At 32.4% G+C, this 20183-nt stretch overlaps 1 protein-coding gene across 5 annotated transcripts in view; it reads left to right on the plus strand.

Annotated features, from left to right (window-relative positions):
* KCNH7 (potassium voltage-gated channel subfamily H member 7) overlaps positions 1 to 20183 on the plus strand; it is a 622433-nt gene that overhangs the window by 494207 nt on the left and 108043 nt on the right. For all 5 annotated transcript variants that reach the window (XM_074303262.1, XM_074303266.1, XM_074303263.1 and 2 more), the window contains one exon: positions 15130 to 15529. In XM_074303262.1, coding sequence (XP_074159363.1) covers positions 15130 to 15529 — 400 coding nt within the window. The remainder of the gene's footprint in view (positions 1 to 15129; positions 15530 to 20183) is intronic.

The following is a 20183-nucleotide window of genomic DNA, read 5'->3' on the forward strand; positions in this document are numbered from 1 at the left end:
AGAAGAGATTTGGAGAGATTAGCTCATCTACTTTTGTGATTCTCAGCAGGATTTGACTTACCCTTTTCAAAGTATTTAACTTTTCTGTTTCTAAAGATTTCAGAAAAGTTTCTGTATTCTGCCTGTTTTTTTTTCTATCTAGAGAACCTTATATTCTTTTTTCATATTTTATCCTATTTCATCTTAATACTTAATAAAGTAAAAAAAAATCTATCTGGCCATCATTCAGATACATAATATCTCCTTATTTCTATCAATAATAGTTACTAATATAGATAAAGCAGTAATTGGATCACCTCTAAGTCTTATAAGCATTGAGAACTATATGAACTAAAGAAAGTTATATGGGAACTTAAAGAAGACCTTGAAAGATCTTAAAATAACTAAAGCAAAGGTTAGCTGACCACTTGTCTGGAAAGTTGTAGTGGGCATTCTTTTTTCAGGTATGGACTGAGCGACTGCTGATATTCTTTCCAAGCTGAATGGATGCAAATCTATTTTAATAGCACTATTCTGAACCATCTCCAGTTTTTAAAATTCCTTCATAGAGTCATTCTCAGGACTGACTGATTATAATGTTGACATCATTATTTCATGTTTGGAATCATGATAAGTAAGGCTAAAACTAGAAGAGACTTCAAGAGATTATCTAATCTAGACTCTGAATTCAGACAGGTCAACTATTATTATTATTATTCCTATGTTGCACATGGGAGAGCTAAGGATTAGAGAGATTACTTTACAAGACATGATGATACATACTATTTTGAAATGTTTCTCTTAGTTTTACTCTATAACCACTTTCAACATTCATAGTCACTAGTCTTCTTTATAATCTAAATCCTTCATTCTGCACTTAAATTGTATTTATTTATTTTAGATTTTCAATGGACAATCCAAAATAGTTTAATATTTTCACATTTATATCTTGATATATAAGGTTTATAACATGAATCTCATCATGATGCTTTAAAATAGATAGTACTGTTTCAATTCTGAATGCTGTTTACATATATATATATATATATGTATATATATATAGGTCATCATTGTTGTGGATTCAATTCAGTCATATCTGCCTCTTCATGATCCCATTTGGGGTTTTCTTGGGAAAGATACTGAAGTGTTTTGCCATTTCCTTCTCCAGCTCATTTTACAAGTTAAGAAATTAAGGGGCAGCTAGTTGGTGCAGTGGATAGAGCACCAACTCTGAAATCAGGAAGATCTGAATTCAAATCTAATCTCAGACGCTTAACACATCCTAGCTGTGTGACCCTGGGAAAGTCACTTAACTCCAATTCCCTCAGGAAAAAAAAAAAAAAAAAAAAAAAAAGGAAATTGAGGCAAAAAAGGATTAAGTGATTTATCTAGGGTCACAAAGTTAATGCCTGAGACCAGATTTGAACTTGAGTCTTCCTGCTCCAAGTCCAGTTCTCTATCCATTGTACTACTTACTCACTTATTTTTCAATTTACCATGAAACATTTTCATGCTAAATTCTTTTTTTAAAACTATAGTCTTATTAAATGTCCTCTTTCTATTAGGCAGATAACAAATTCTCTATTACTTTGTTTTATGAGCTGCAATAGTCAAAACATATTTCACTATTTATAACCAAATACTTGTAGGAAGCCTCTTAGCAATTAGCTAGGCTAGTCCTTACATGAGAGTCTGTCACCAGATCTATTTGCTCAGAACTCTGAGGCTTGCCAGAGCTTAACTCAAATTGCACAGCCTCACCTTTGAGAAGTCAAAGTCATCTCTACATAATAAGGCATCGAAATGGATTTTAGATGGATTTATTATGAGCAAATCTTACTACTAAAGAGTGAGCATTCAAGTAGCACAATGGAATCATAGTCTGGAATCATGAAAATTCATCTTTCTAAGGTCAAATTTGGTCTGAAACACTAGCAAGTCACTTAACTGTGATTAAGTTTCTTCATCTGTAAAATGAGCTGGTGAAGGAAATGGCAAATCACTCCAGTATCTTTGACATGAAAACTCCAAATGGGTTTTGAAGAGTAAAACACAACTGAAAATGACTGCATGACAACAAAACTGCAAAAGAACCAAAGTTTCAATAGCCTGAAGATCAGTGGAAAGTTGTACAATGGTATAAGTAAATTACAATAAATTACTAATGGAAACATATATGAGAAGTAATGTGAAATATATCACCAGAACAAGGAACAACAGAAAAGGAAGCATTAGTCATGTGCTAATTACAAAAGATAACAGAGAAATAACCTGAATTGACTTCTGAATAATTGTTAAACAGAGGAAGACCTCTAGCATTCATTCCTCTGTAGAACCACTTAAATACTTAAGCCACTTTAAAGGCTTAAATAAAAACCATACAAAATGACCAGCTGTCAAGGATCTACATATTAGGTAGGGTGTGTTCAGGGAAGACTAATACCTCTGGGATGAGGGCTGCTTTCCACCTTTAATGTCTATTTGGTCCACCTAACTCTCACCTGTGGCTGCATGCACAACAGCCCCATCTTAGTAAACCATTTCGGCAGACAAACTAAACCAGGTTGAGGGTAACCCAGGGATCTCAAAACCTATAGTGCATTAGGAGGATGTCTACCCAAAGCATATAAAGACTTCCCCTGGTCCAACAGCCATGAAGTCAGGTGAAGCAGGTGTGAAGTGCTTAGAGCTTGGTTAGTCATGGAAGATACACCAAGATCATCCACTGCTTCTCAAGTCATCAATAGTCATTTTGACTCTGTCCTGCCACTAGACAGTGTTTGCTCTGGAAGAGAGAGTGAGACCGATGACGTCATGCAATTCTGGCTCACTTAAATCCAATTTATGCAAGAATCAAAAGACATCACTATACCATTTTACATGTATTAAAGGAAGAGGGGGAGCCTGTATAAATGAGATTATAGATCCATCAAAATACAACTTCTATTACTGCTATTACTCCCCTTCCCCCTCCTCCTTTTCCTCTTCCTCTCCTATTCCTAGTCTTCCTTCTTGTTGAAGGAATATATATATATATATATATATACAATATATATATATACAATATATATATACATATACACACACACATTTGTATATATGCATGTATGTGTATCTGTGTGTATGTGAGTGTGTGTGTGACTCTGTGTGTGTGTGTATAAATTATTATTCCCTTGATGGAATGTAAGGTCCTTCTTGGGAAAAAAATCTTTCTTCTTTCTTTTTTATATTCCCAGCACCTAGTATAGTGCCTGGGATAAATTCTTGTTGATTGGTAATTTCATAGACACTCATTTTGCTTTCTTCTATTTTATATGTTACAGGTCTCTAATTATATTTTTTTCCAGAAAAATGTTGCATATCAATAACACACCATAGGCTAAATATTTAATCAGGGCCAAAATCCAAGAGTTGACTTCTCCTTTTCCTCCACTCCTCCTCCTCCTCCTTCTTCTCTTTTTTATTCTCTTCTTCCTTCTCCTTCTCCTCCTTCTTCTTCTATTACTACTATTACCACTATTTTTCTACTTCTACTTCTACTACCACCATCTGAACATTTTCAATCAAGCTTCACTTTGTAAAAGAAAGATACTGTGTCATCAATTAAATATTTAACCTATATTGTATTATTGGTCCCCAATGTTTTTCTGACATAATGCAGTTAGAGACAAGTACTGTATAAAATAGAAAAAAATAAAATGTGTGTTCATAAAATTACTAATCAACAAGATTTTATTAAGCACCTACTATGTCCCAGGTACTATACAAGTGGCTAGGAATATAAAAAAGAAAGAAAAAAGAATTTCTGCCAGGAAAGACCTTACATTCTATTAGAGGAATAACAATGTGTGTGTGTGTGTGTGTGTGTGTGTGTGGATATATATATATATATATATACATATATATATATATATACTCATACACACATAGATATGCAAACATGCATATATACTTGCATATGTATATGTGTGTGCTCACAGTAAATTCAAGATACTTTTGAGAGATGAGATATCAGCAAATAGAGAATCAAGAAATATTTCATGTTAAGAGATTGAACTGAGCTTTAGGGAAACCAGGAGGTATATAAGAAGTAAAGTTGAGGGTGAAGAATATCCCAGAAACAGGGGATACCATGTACAAAGGCATGGAAATAGGTAGAAAATAGATAATTTCTTGTTGTTAAATTATTTTCAGACCTCTTTGACTCTTCATGACCCCATTTGGATTTTTACTTATTAAAGATACTGGAGTAGTTTGCCATTTCCTTTTCCAATTCATTTTACAGATGAGGAAATTGAGGCAAACAAGATTAAGTGAGTTGTTCAAGGTCACAGAGTTAATAAGTGTCTAAGGCTAAATTTGAATTCACATCCAGGGCTGATATTCTATCCACTGTGCCACTTAGCTTCCACATTAGTAGAAAGAAAGAAAGAAAGAAAGAAAGAAAGAAAGAAAGAAAGAAAGAAAGAAAGAAAGAAAGAAAGAAAGAAAGAAAGAAAGAAAGAAAGAAAGAAAGAAAGAAAGAAAGAAAGAAAGAAAGAAAGAAAGAAAGAAAGAAAGAAAGAAAGAAAGATAGATAAAGGTGATGATGATGATGATGATGATGATGATGATGATGATGATGATGATGATATCTTTTTTGAGGCCCAAAGAATTTTGAGAAAGGCAATCCTAGATTGATTTTCTTTGCAATTCATTTTAGATCCTCTGTATAGCCTCTCAGTTATAAATTTTTATTTAACCATAAATTTTGCAAATACTTTCTCTATATGTAAATGTACAAATTCCTTAAAGACTTTACAATGTTACAAAGACTTACTTGCAACTCTAAATACTGTTCAAATCATTCAGTGGAAAATGAGAACATCTACACTGACTTAATATCAACTCAGTTAAGAAAATGGTCCTTTTAAGCACCATAGAATTCTGAATTAGCTCATATGAAAATTTCTATTTAATGGTAATCAGCATGAAATGATATTTTGTTAAATTCCAATTGAAAATTAATGTTTTCCTTGTCCAGATTGCCCTCAATTTTAGTCTTATTTCAATGAAGTTTTATAATTTGAATTCAACTCATGAAATGAAAAATATTTGAATTTTTAATCACATTATTTTATAAGTATAATTGCTATTTTAACAATGAACATAATGGAAGTAGCATTTTTAAATAAAGCTAGTATTTAGAAATTTGAATAAAGCTGTTTCAATTCTTTAAAATTTGTCATTTCATTTTCAGCTTGAAGAACTTCATACCACTTAGTAGAAACTCTTAAGAAATGCTGGAGAAAATGAATACTGACATTAAGTAGATTTGACTAGGCATTAATATTTTCCTAATGGTGAATAACTAGTCAGACAAACACATGAACAAATTTTCCATTTTTCTAATTATTGCATCCTCAGTCACATTACCCATGACAACTTGTTTCAACAGCACTGACACATGATAGCAATGCAAATGCCAAAAAATAACTATCATTTGTAGAGTACCTTAAAGTTGGTAATGTATTCTATATACATAATCTCCTTTGAAACTCACAACCCTATAAACTATGTGTTACAAATATGCTTGTCACCATTTAACAAAAAAGGAAATTGAGAGTCGAAGGTGTCAGTTTAGTTGTCATTAATAATCTGCTAAAACTAATTTTTTAAAGGAGAGCATTCTTTTACATTATTTTATTCTCCTCATCTTAGTGTTTCTAAACTGCTAGCTATCATAATACAAACCCCATTCTCTTCTCTTCTCTTCCTACATCCTTACTCTTATCCCATTCAACCTGATGCCCTCAATGTCTCACTCCGGATCTACTTAACCCTTCCAACTCTATTTTGTAAGATGTCTGCTCTGCAGTTAAGAATTTGTTTTCATCTCAAAACTTTCCCTTTCTTACTCCCTCAGGCCTCTTGAACTCACTAAGGCCCAACTCCACCTTGATGGGACAGCTTCCAGAACAACACTGTTGCACTGTCATTTCTTATTTCCCTTCCCCACAGGCACTGGTCCCCATTACTATATTTAGACTCTTCCTCCACTATCATCACTCAATAACCTCCCCTTCCAGATTCATTAAGTTCATATTAAATTACTTAACCATGTTTCTTAGTAGCTCCTATTTACTAAAGCTCAGGATACTCCCTTCCCTTCTTAAAGAAGGATTAATATCAGGTTAATAGTCTTCACTCTTCCCAACTCCCACCCTTATATCATATCATATTAACATACAAACTGGTACTTAAACATCCCATTTGCTCATTTCCCATGACCTACTGAGATAGTTGTATCTTTTAAGTTTTGCCATTACTTACAAATGTTTCCCTTCTATGTACATGAACTATGAAATTCTTTTATCTGATCATAATATTTTATCAATCCATTTTCCACTGTCTTAAAATCCCTAAACTGTTCTTTATCTTCACCCTGACCTTTCCACCATCCTATTCTTTCCCAAGTTATCACCCATGTACTGACTATATTCTCATCTGGGGTGACTAGATGGATAATGCCAGATCTGAAATTAGGATAACTCATCTTCCTGAATTCAAATACAGCCTCAGATATTTAAGAGTTAGGTGATCCTGAGCAAATCACTTCACTCTCATTGCCTCCATTTCCTCATCTGTAAAATAAACCGGAGAAGAAAATGGCAAACCACTCCAGTATCTCTGCCAAGAAAATCCCAAAGGGGATCACAAAGAGTCAGATATGACTAAACAACAATATACTTTTATCCCTTCCCCATTTTAATTTTATGGTGGAACAGTTCAATTCTATCTTTTTCTCTTGAATCCCACTCACCAATTTTTTCCCTTTCATCCATCTTGCTCCACTAAGCTCCAGTCTTATATTACTCCCATCATGTCACCTTTGCTTCTGTTCTTGGACTGCTGAACAGAGTTAGAGAAAATCACAAACTGTGTTGGCTACATCTACTACAAATGTGTATTACATAGTTTCAACTAAGCCCTCACTGCAGCAAAGCAATCTTTTCATATCTTGCTAACAAATTCCCTGTTACACTCACCACAATAGCTTTTCTAAAATTTTCATTTCTCTTCCAACTTTCCAAGATTCTCCCTCCCTCAACTTCTCAACTGAAATTTTTCACTGGGAAAACAAATGAAAACATATGTCAAGAGCTCCTTCTCATTCCTCTTCCTATTCTTATATCACTCAGATGCCGTTCCCTACTAGCTCTTCCTTTGCCAGTCTCACATAGAGAAGTGGATCCTTTCCTTTCCATAGTAGACTCCCATTACCCAACCATTCTATCCAATCTGCTCCAACACTCCCTCTCTCATTCCTGTGTTGATGATCCTCAAACCTATTAATTTGTCCCTAATGTCTCTCTAGTCTCCTATCTTTTGACTGCCTATTGAATATTTCAAATAATATGTCCCATAAACATCTTAAATTCAATATATCCAAAACTGAACTTATCTTTTTTTCAAAAATGCCCCCCTTTTCTTGCCTTCCCTATTTTTGTCAATGGGAACACTATCTACCCAGTCACCCAAAGTATCTTTGTGGACTCACTCTCTCACCACCTCCTTCACAATCTGTTTCCAAGTCCTATTGCTTATAACATCAAAAATTTATTATATATTCCCCTTTATTTTCTCTGACAATTGCCACAACAATTGTATGTCATCATATCACACCTGTAAAAGCAATAGTCTTTTGTCTGATCTCCCTATATCTTCCAATTCCAATCCATCTTCCTCTCACCTATCAAAGTGACTTCTCTAAAATTTAGGTCAGTCCATGTCACCTCCTTTTTTCTACTGAATAAATTTAAATGGCTTCCTATTATCTCCAGATAAAAAATTAAATTATCTAGTTTTTAAAGTCTTTTAAGGGCCCAGCTCCTTTATACCTTTTCAGGGTTATACTTTACTCTCTTCCATGTTCAATACTGGCCACCATGTTATTCCTTATATAAAACACTGGATTTCCCATTTCCATGAATTTTCACTGACTCTATCTATAATGCTCTCTCTCCCTCTTTTTCTACCTCCTTAACTTCTCTGCTTCTTTCAAGATTCAATTAAAATCCCACCTTCTGCAAGAAGCTTTTCTCACTTTCCCTTAATGCTAGTGCCTTTCCTCTGGGATTATTCATATATATATATATATATATATGTATATATATATGTATATATATATGTATATATATATGTATATATATATGTATATATATATGTATATATATATGTATATATGTTTACAAATATGTGTATGTATATATGTATATTTGTATGTACAAAGTTGTTTATTGTCTTCCCCATTAAAATGTGAGCTCCTTCAGGTCAGGAGCTCTTTTTATCTTTCTTTGCTTCTAATACTTAGCATAGTTCTTGACACATAATAAATACTTACTTACATATGTGCAGCTAAGTAGTACAGTGGATAGAGGACAAAATATGGAGTCAGAAAATCCAGAATTTAAGTCAGAGACTTACTAACTTTTCGATCTTGAGCAATTCGCTTAACCTTTCTAAACTTCTATTTGTGAACTGGGGAGAAAATAGCACTTAACTCCCAGAATTCTTGTAAGGATCAAATCATAAAATGTTTCTTGATTGACTGACTTGTATATGATTACAGAAGGGAACTTTTCATTTTTATGGCTACTTTTTCAAATTTTGGCCCATGAGTGACTAGTCTTTCCTATTTATTAATAAGTAGAGCTTACTAAAGAATTCTGTTTATATATCTCTCTTAAGGATATTTTCCATGATCAATAATTAGCACACTTATTAATTATTATTGAATTATTACCATCTCTGCCCTTTCTATTTACACTTTCTTTACATGTAGTCTACATGCATCCCATCAATAAGATTTTGAAAATTCAAATACCTAATCAACCCCAATCCAGGAAAAGCTTAAGAACAGATTCTACTTATGCTAACTATATATTATGTCATTGAGCTTACAAAAAGCTGTTTAGCAGTCATTAGTTTAGGAAAACTATCCATATTCCCAGTTTCTCCTCAGAAGGGTCTCTATAATGTGGTCTCATTTATTTGTTGAAATTTATAAAAATTGTTATGGTATAATGGAAAAAGCTCTAACTCTGAAATGAGGAAACCCTGGCCTAAGTCTGACTTTTATATCTTTGTGACCATGGACCAGTCACTTATATCCTAATTATTTCAGCTATAAAATTGGTATAATAATATTTATTTTGGCTACTTCTTAAAAGTGTTTGTTGTGAGGAAAGTGCTCAATAGACCTTAAAGTGCTATACAAATGTTATATATCATTATCAATATTATAACATCTATTTTCTTTTGGTTCATGCATGTTGAGGCTAGCAGTAAAGTCCCCATATCTATACGATTATAGTTGAATTACAGACTAATTTTTATTTGTTTGCTTCCTGAATAGAAATTGGAATGAAATACTTTTCCAGTGATCTTTGCTTTTATGCACACATATATCTATCATTTATATATTATCTATTGGTAATCAAGCACAAAGGTTTTTTCTTTTCATGTCAGAATATCCTTTGTGCAGAGCAAGTCTTGTTTCTATGCTAAAAATCATATATCAAATATACCATTTAATTTCTTCCCATAAACTTGTTTACTATTGGGTAAATATTTCAAATATATGCTATTGTGTAAACTCATTGCTATATGGCAAATATATTGAAGACAAGTGGTTTTTCATCTCCATTATGAACAGAGCACATGAAAACAATTGTGATTGTCAGCTATATGAAAGAATTTCCTAACATTGATGGCTGTTAAACATTGAAATAAGTTTCTGAAAGTTATAGAATTTCCTTTTCTGGGAATCTTTGATTATATAGTGTTTTTTTTTTCATGTATCTTCAATGTCTTTCCAGTGGATAAGCATAATGAAAGAAATACAGAGTATGTCATAAAATTATAGTTAGAATGGATCACCTGACCAAATCACCTGATAAATGAGGAAACTGAAGCATGGGTATTTGAAGTTGTTTGTATTAGATCACATACAAACATGGGTATGAAATAGGAGATTTGGGCCTATAATCCATTGAATCTTAAACTATTTCATAATGGTATTTTCCAAAGTCCCTTAGACCTTCTTAATTCCTTTCTGTGGTGGCAATGGAAAAATGGTGTGGCTTATAAGGTTAAGCAATGGACCAAGAACCAATAAGAAATGAATCCAGATTCTTATACTGCCAATGATGAATTTTGTTATATTGGCTATTGCTCACTAATTAGGCAGCTAAAATGAGTAACAGATTTGACAAGTAATTTGGAATGAGATACAAATTAAATAATAAATATTGACTTATGCCATTAACTACCCACTAAAAATTTGAATATATAGCATTACGAAAGGACAGACTAGCTTACATTGGAATTTTTAGTTATCTTTCAGTCTTCCAGCCTTTATCATGACAACCAATAGCTTAATGTTTCTATGTCCTTTTTTATAAAGAAATAATAAAATCAAAAAAAAGCATTTGATTACATTTTTTATCTATATTAAGGACAATACAGAACAAAGACCCCCCAAAAAAATAAATACAAAGTTTTAGGAAATTTTTTAATGTAGTCACAGAATTTGTCACACCTATAGGTTTTTGTACATTACAGTTCATTGAATACAAATTGAAAGTAGAGAGTACTGGCAAATTTTAGGGCATAATTTCCATCTTATAAGTGGGATTTCCTCAATTTGGTTTGGAATATAATTGATTTAATTTAGGAATTTTTTTAAGCATACAATTTCTAGATAAAGTATAATAAAAGAGGGGGTGACCCTGGAACAAGTCCTCCTTTCAGCATGTCAAATGTGTGAGCATGGGCAAATCCTTTAACCTCTCACTCCCTCCAGAAAATTTTCTAAGATTATCAGTTATAGACATCTGTATCAATGGAGAGAATGCCTATAAAAGAAACAGACATATCTTAAAGTTTGTGTTAATTCAAAAGTTCTTAACCTATGGTTTATACACCTTTAAACACTTTTTAAAAAACATTTATAGTTATGTTTCAATCAAACTGATTTCCTTTGGAATTCCATGCATTTAATTTTAATCATTTAGAAACATTATTCTGAGAAAGGATGAGTGTGTGTGTGTGTGTGTGTGTGTGCATGCACACGCGCGACCCGTGCCATGTATGTTTGTATTAAATTCACAGGATTTCCAGAGCCGTCCATGCCCTTAAGAGATTAAAAACAATGACTGATAAGTGAAATGCAAAGGCTGGATCACCATTTCTGGGATATGCAAAAAGGGAACTAAGAGAAGTTGAACTAGGTGAACTCCAAATTAGCTTCCAGTTTGAGATTATTTTATTCTCTCACAAAAACTCTATCTCAAATATAAAGAGCTGTAATTTTTGAAAATAAGGACATGGACAACATATTTAAAGCTGTTAGAATTGTAGCCTTTAAGTCCCTGGCATTCTGGCATGAGAAATATTAAATTCAATCATTTAAGAGAAATTGCTAGTTCCAACATTTTCAAGATATTCAAAATTAGATGGTCATTCTGAATACATGTGGATTTGGGGAATTGTTCATATTCATGATATCTTTTACACAGAACAAAGAGTTTAAAAAGATATCTTTTGTTTGATGTTGTTCCACCACTTAATCATTCACTTCTTCATATATTTTACCATTTGAGTAATCAATTTTTCTTAATTTTCCCCAATACTGAAACTATTACTTTCTATTACGCTATATAGTCCTTACAGAAGGATCTCTATTGACAAAGATCAATTACAATTATCACAGCAAGGAACCATGACTTGTACCTTGTAGGAGCTTAATGAATATGTGGTGATGAATTCTAATTCAAAGTGAAAAATCAACAGTTGGATAAATTTTTATTTAATGCCTATGTATACAAGACCAGAAGCTGAAGATCTAGCAATGAAATAGGAGACAGTTCTTTCAGTTGAGGAATCTAATAGTGCTGAAATACAAATCATAATACAAGCAGAATTATAGTAATCACAAAGGAGAAGTTCAAAGTTTTATAAGAAATTAGTAAGTAGAATGTTATTCATAGCTGGGGATGATTTCATGGAGGAATTGGTGCCTACTCTAATTCTTGAAGGGAGGGAAAAAATATCTGAAATATACATTTGCAATAAGTTAATTTCTCTATCAATTAGATATGAGTTACCATATAGTTTCATTTAAAAAGAATGTTTTCCTAAATGTAATCACAAATATAGAAGACCACACTATAACACAACCAATTACTACATGAATTTCAATATACTATATCCCTAAAACAAACCTGCCTTCAGCAAAAGCCTGATAGAATATGATTAGTCTGAGAAGTAGTTATTAATTATAACATTTCAAATCAAACAAATATAAATGGGTTCCACCATTCTGAGAAAGATAATATTCACCAGTAAATTGATTGAAGCTTCAAAAAACATGTTCAGGGCAGACTTATAAAACTATTAGTTGGTTTTCCCTGGATATTCATTTTCCAAATGTGTCTGCTGGAAGAGGCACAGTTAAGTGGCTAGAGTGATGAGGCAAGGATCTGAGAATTTGTTCTTCCCTTGCTATCCCTCTGAGGTTTGAGACAATCACTTAACCCTTATCTGTGAACTGGAACAATAAACCTCTAGTCTTAGCCAGATGTTATGAGAATCAAGTATTTAGTGCCACTGAAATTAAAAGGTGCTATTTTAATACAAAGTGTCATCTATAATATAAAAGTATTTATCTTTTAGTGGCACCAAGGTATACAACAGTGACCAACAGAGAATGCTCAGATGAGTCAGTAACAGTATCAATAGTTGGTAACAGGGTAACAATAAATATGAGTAAGAATCATTTTTTATCTTGTCAGAGGAGCATAAGTAAATGCACTTAAGCACATATTACTGAACCGCAAGGGAACTTTTTTGATTATTGAAGTTAATATTCATTCATCCTTATAATTCAATAGAGACCTAGACCAACTGCTTAGTAATGGTTTCAGAGTAAACTCTGGAACTCTGGTTGGTTCTACATATTCATTTTCTATTAATAATTTTAAAAATCATAGATATATGACCCAAAACCATATCCCTCCAAGTTCTATATTTACCTTATTTTCTTTATGAGATTTATCACATCAATTTGTATGCTTGGTACACTTGATGACATCTAGTGTTTAAAGATCATTTCTTGGTATACCTAGATAGTGCAAAGAATAAGCACCAGTTCTGGAGTAAGAGTCAGATCTGAGTTCAAATATGACCTCAGACACTAACACTTACTAGCTGTGTGAATCTGGGCAAGTCACTCAACCCCAAATGACTCACACACAAAAAAAGGATTATTTTAATTTATTAATAATCTTAGAACAGGCCAATAACACTGGATGATTTATTATCATTTTTGCATACTCAAGAAACTTTTTCCATTTGCAAATGAAGTATCTTTTTAACATTACCATCTTTGTAGTTATGAAAGTTGTTTTTACCCAGTCACCTCAATATGTTACCAAAAAAAAAAGCAAAAAAACAAAAACACTTTATATTTGCTTTGAAGCATTTTCTTTAAATAACTGCTTGCCTAGTGTTTTTGAAAATTATATTTTATTTATTTTTAGGTCAATATAGCAGTTTGCCCCCAAGCTACTATACAAATATAGCGGTTTCAAATAACAAATCTCAAATATTTCTCTGGTTATAAAACAAAAAATTGGGTCACAGCACAAGTAAAAAGAAATACTCCAAATAAAAACAGAGAGAAACTGATGAGTGAGCCAGGGAAATTCCTGCTGTCAACATGATAAACAGTATATGAAGCCAGTTCAAATTTCTGCCTTTCAAAGTCTCTGGTGGTTTATGCAGGACTAAAAGACAAGTGTTTCCTCCTCTTACAAGGGCATAGCCTTGGGGGGGGGGGGGGAACTTAGATAAATTGGAAGATATATTACTTCTTTTCAGAACTCAAGCATTCTATTTAATTTCAGAGTCCATACCTTACTAAATGAAATGCCCAAGGGATAAAAATGATTGTGCACCTTCCAGCAAGAAGTAGGCCAATTCTACCTCAGTTTCTCCTTTCATGCACTGAGAAAGATTGTCCTTATTTAAAACTTTTTCACAACTCTTTCCTTCTTTCTACCCTGTTTCCCATCTTTATCCCCTAGAATCTGACAAAATGAAAGAAATAGAGTAATAAAAATCAAAGTTCCTAGAAGTATACATCTCCAAAATGTTCTGTATTTCATTAAAAAAAAGAAAATTGCTATATGCCAGCTAAAATAAGTACAACTCAACTGCAATAGACTATCAGAGAGATTCCTAAAGAGGATACTTTCTGCTCTCTTTGCCCAGTATGAAGCTAAAATGTCCCCCAAAAAAGTATTTTTGCATTTCTTTTAATAGGCAGGGTTGTCTTTAAACTAAGAGATATTTGTTGCTTTTTAATGGTTATGAAAATATTATTTTTTAATATTTACATTCAACTTTATATTTATTTTTTAAAACATGGTGATTATTATTTTTAATTCAGTTAAAGGTATTCTGTGAAATAAGTATTCACAATAGTATAAAAACAAAATCACTCAATGATTGATTGCTCATTACCATGTAACTATAGAATGATTACATATCCTATGGATTATAAAGTACTTATGATTGACATTGTTTAGGAAATGAATATATACTTTGTAGTTATCAGATTTCAAGACCAAATACCCATTGAAGTGTCCTTTTATTACATGATCCTATCTTACCTTTAGATATTGGTCAATAATAGGATTATTATTATTAGAGATACATGATTATCTGTGACACCTAAAAGCTGAAGTGTTAAATTGCCATCATAATATTGGTTAATCTTGATATAAAGACAAAGGCTCATGCACCCAATAGATTCCTAGTCTTATAACTAGAATTTATCAATTGAGATTAAAATGTAAAGCATACTATGCAATATAACCAATTGTCCTTTCCTTACTGTGCAGTAAATTGTCTCTTTGCAACCTATCTCACAATGCAATAGTTCAGGATCTTATTTTTTAAATGAAATGAATATTTAATTAAAACTCACTGTTATAATTTGATCTTGCACTTGAAAGCATTTTTTTTTAATTTGGATTTGCCACTTGGAAACATGCCTCTTCCTGGGTAGTAACACTTTTTGATGTTGCATATTTGTTTCTGCAGACCACAACATTAATTGGCCTTTTGAAGACAGCTAGGCTTCTGCGATTGGTGAGAGTGGCCAGGAAATTGGACCGATATTCTGAATATGGTGCTGCTGTTCTCATGCTTCTCATGTGCATATTTGCGCTAATTGCACATTGGCTGGCTTGCATTTGGTATGCCATTGGCAATGTAGAAAGGCCTTACCTGATTGACAAAATTGGATGGTTGGATACCTTAGGACAACAAATTGGAAAACGTTACAATCAAAGTGATGCAAGCTCTGGACCATCCATTAAAGACAAATACGTTACAGCACTTTACTTTACCTTCAGCAGTTTAACAAGTGTAGGATTCGGGAATGTGTCTCCTAACACCAATTCGGAGAAAATCTTTTCCATTTGTGTCATGTTGATTGGCTGTAAGTAAAATTTCTGTCTGATTACCAAATAGAATAAATATATTGATAACTCCAAAATAAGTCTTTTGTGGTTAAAGGGAGGGGAGAAAGATAAGTGAGGAAAATTGTGGACATAATGGGTCATTTTCAGATATTTTGTCCTATGGGTTCTGGTTTAATCCAAAGCAGCACTATAAAAACAACCAAAGATTATTCCTAAACATATCACCAGAATTAAGTTGCATTTACATTATTCTTAAGGTTCTAGAATGAAATATTTTTATATGGTGTTCTTTAATACTGATAGAGACTTTTTTTTTCAGGAAGTATTCTCTCCTCAGGAAGAGGCTTATTTGAATGCAAAAAACAATCTTGTGATTCCATTTCTGCAGAGGTGTAAGATTTTTTCCTTAGGCATTGCACTACAGAATCTCTCTGTGCCATTGCACTGGGAAATTGGGGGTAGAAAAAAAGTGGGAAGAACCATAGTTGCAGTGGGCTAATATGAGGGCATCAGTTTTGGACCACTTTAGCATTCTTTGAGTTGAAAAGTCCTATGAGTTCAAAATTCAGAACCACAAAAGGGGAGTGTCGCTACAAGACTATAATTTTAAAATATCAACTTTAGATTGCCAATTAAATTCAGATAATTAATTTTCAGTTTTTAAAAATGCTAAATTTTGAAGTGCTTCTCTATGTCCAACTTATTCTAAATGCGTTTTCCTTAGTTTGTTGACCAATTTAAGATACATTTCATATATGAACATATATGTATATAAGTACTTTCAACCCTCCATATCTGAACATGTGAAGAATTAAATGAAATTGCCTTTATATAACTATAGATCCTGCTCCCAAAGCCAAGCAAAGGCTTGTCTTTAAACACAAATTTTCCATCACACTCTAAAGTATAGTGAGCATGGATCCTGCTGGATGAAGTACAAATGTCATTCTTAAAGAATTAGCTTCTCTCATAACAAATATTCTCCCCCCCCCAATTCTATGGAGTGTATCAATATGCAGACGCTTATGCCAGCTACTAATTGCAATGGCACATGCAAAATACATGATAATACCCACAGATAGAGAGATCAAGGAGTTTGGCTTTAATCAATCAATTACACATTTGCCTTGTAAATAAATTCCCAATGGAGCAGCTACTTGAATAAGAACCCCAAATTTTCTAAAACAAAGATGTAAAGAAAATATAACATACTGGGTTTTATCCTCTCCAAAGTCATAGAAAGTAGAGTTATCAAGGGAACATAAGCATTAATCAAATCAATATTAACAAAGAATAAGATATGTTTATTCAAAATACTATATAAAAGCAGTTGTTAAACATAATTTATTTATATGCTGACTAGTTTGAAGTATGTATCACTATGTTTCTACTAAATATTTGTCCTTGCTTCAGACCATCAAAGAGTAATAGGAGAAGCTTAACATTTTAAAGGAAAACAAGATATAATTAGTGAGCTATGTTGGAGTAGGCCAAGCAAACAACAAATAGCTGTTGTCCTTTGTCCTTATTAACTACTAATACTTATATCAAAAAGAAATATTTGGGATTAAGGAGTTAGCCAAGTGATGATGATGATGATGATGATGATGATGATGATGATGATGGTGATGATGATGATGATTATGAGATTTTTAAAATGAAAACATTTTTATAGTGCTTACGATGTGCCAGGTACTGTACTAAGCACTTTACAAATTCTATCTTCTTTGATTTTCATAACAACCTTAGGACAAAGGTGCTATTATTCCCATTTTACAATTCAGAATACTGAGGCAAACAGAGTTAAGTTACTTGCTCAGAATCACACAATTAGTAAATGTCAAAGGCCAAATTCATATGCAGATCTTCTTAACTCTAGATCTGGTACTCTATCCACTATGCCACTTAGCTAACTCAATAAATAATTGTCTTAATAATAAATTAGGTTTATGACATTCTTTTAAAATAAAGCAAATCATTTGCACTTTTTAATCACTTTTGGTAAACTAAGCTCCCTGCTCTTTGGAGTCATCTAAAGATTGGATCAGTGATTTCATTAGTACAGGGAAATCCCAGGAGAGGAAATTCTTTTTATCAATGTAGACCAACATCTTCTTTGTAATTTATTACCTTAGAAAATTTCCTAGAGGACTGGATTAAGTGATTTTTCTAGTTTCCTATAGCCAGCATGAGTCAGATGTGAAATTCAACCTCAGGTTTTCCTTGCTTCACTGCATTCTCTATCAACTAAGGTATACTACCTCTCTCCTCAATCCTTATTAATGATAAACAAAACCTTAGAATAGTAGAGAATTGAGATTACTCTTCCCTAATAAAGCCCCTTCCTATAATCTCTCCCAAATGTAATTCATTCTACACATCAGATTAATCTTAAACAATTCTGACCATGTTACATCTCTGTCCAAAAAACTTTTGTGATTTCCCCACCTTCTACTAAATTAAGTCAAAACTTTTCATTCCAGCATTCAAGGACTTCTGTAATATAGCACTAAATTGCTTTTCCAATATTATGTTCTATTCTTAAGGCAAACTGGATTGTTTACCATAACTCTTTGTTTTCTGGCTAGCACTCTTGGTTAAATTGTTTCTAATACCAAGATTCCATTTCCTCTAAAACTAAACTCTCCTTAAAAGTCCAATTTAAATGATGTTTTCAGTGAACTTTTCCCTATTCTACCCCTTCATCCGACTGGGAAATCTAATATTTTTGAACTCTCAAAGTACGTTGTAGGGTAGGTCCTTATGGACCTACAATATTCTATTTTGTTTTATAGTTATTGATATTTTCTCTCCCGTACTGGGCTGTAAATTGCTTCCAAGGCCAATGGCAGTGTCCAGTTTATTTTTATATCCGCTTTGTTGCTTAGCATGCATTTAATAAACATTTTGGAAAATGCTTTCCTCTTCTTCAGCTAAATACTCCAGTGGATCTGTAATCTTATTAATGTGGGTATTCTTTCCAACAACGAAGAAACAAATCATCCATATCATCTCACCTTGTGTGCTCTTATATATTAGCTCTCCTATATATACTCCATTATTAGTACATTGAACTCTCCTCTAGGTCTCTTGATATTACATAGACACCAGTGCAGCACATGGACAATCCATGTGTTCACCCTGACTCTTACTATATTGTCTAAATGGGCCACCTCCTTTCCCAGTTATACATTCTTTTGGTGATATATATCCACATACACATATATTACTTTGCTTTTTTGCTTGCAATTCATTGTTCATAACAATCTTATATTTTATATATATATTATATATATATATATATATATATATATATATATATATATATATATATATATATATATTTGTGCCCACCATGAATCTCTTCAATGCCTTTGAATAAATTAAAATTTTGATCTCACAGATACTCTGATCTTCTATTACTGATTGTCTTCACCAACTGAATATTAATATCTTTAAAAGACGAACATTTGTCTCATGAAGAATCTTATAGTAATTAAAAACTGTGCAATTTTCCAAGTACAATCCAGCACTGACTGGATTAAATTCTTATTCAATTCTAAGCTTAGTTCATTATACTTTTATATTAACCAGCTTATATATGCTGCTAGATCAACTCTACAATCTTCAAATCCAACTGAATCGTACTTTCATCCAATTAGTTTTTCCTATTTGACTAGTTAATAGAGGGTATTTTTCTAGTGTTCCAAGGCTTGTGCTCAATGTCATTCATTAACAGTAGCATCTGGAATTTGACCAGATGGTCAGGGAATATCCCAATTAGATACTTCTCTGAATAAAGTACATGGCAAAAAGCACCATTATCTGATACACATTTCCTTTTTTATGCCTCAATTGATATTAATAATCAAAAGATCACCAACATTATTTATGTTGTGATATATATCAAGTATTCTTTTGTAATCCTTCTTAATATAAGTAAAAGAAAGCAAAAGAAATATCTTGTTAAAGAAGAGTCTTTAACTCTGATTTTGTTTTACCAAGTCAATCTTTTCTCAACAAATAGGAAGCCAAATTGAATCTTATATTATCTATATACCCCTCTGTCAGTTATATGACTGTAATGCTATAGTCTGTTATAAAATATGTTTTTTAAGAACCTATGTATTCCCTTCTCCCCTTCTATTAGAGGGTATTCATGACATATATGTAAATTGTTTTCATACATTTTGTAGAGATAGAAAAATAGGCATATGAATCAAATCTTCAATAATAGTTTGTATATATAATTGTATATATAATATATATATAATATATATAATTGTATATATAATATAATATATAATATATATAATATATAATAATATATATAATATAATATATATATAATAATCTGTAGTTTGGAGGAAAAAATTTCTTCAGAATCTTTCCTTTCTTCAAATAATCAGGAAAGCTATTATTAATCCCCTCAAAATTGTGTTTGTTACTTTCTGTGTATTTATTTTCATCTAACTACCCATCTCATCTTTGTTCTTCTGATATTCATTGAATTGAATTTTGCTTCTTTATATATCACTTTGGGCACCATAACAGAATACAGTTATAATGGATCACAGGTTCATAGGATGTAAACCTGGAAGAGACTTTAAGGTCATCTAAACCAATCTTTCCTTTTCAGATGAGGAAACTAAGGCCCACAGATGATATGAC

Source organism: Sminthopsis crassicaudata, chromosome 3 (genome assembly GCF_048593235.1).
Source record: "Sminthopsis crassicaudata isolate SCR6 chromosome 3, ASM4859323v1, whole genome shotgun sequence".
NCBI lineage: Eukaryota > Metazoa > Chordata > Mammalia > Dasyuromorphia > Dasyuridae > Sminthopsis > Sminthopsis crassicaudata.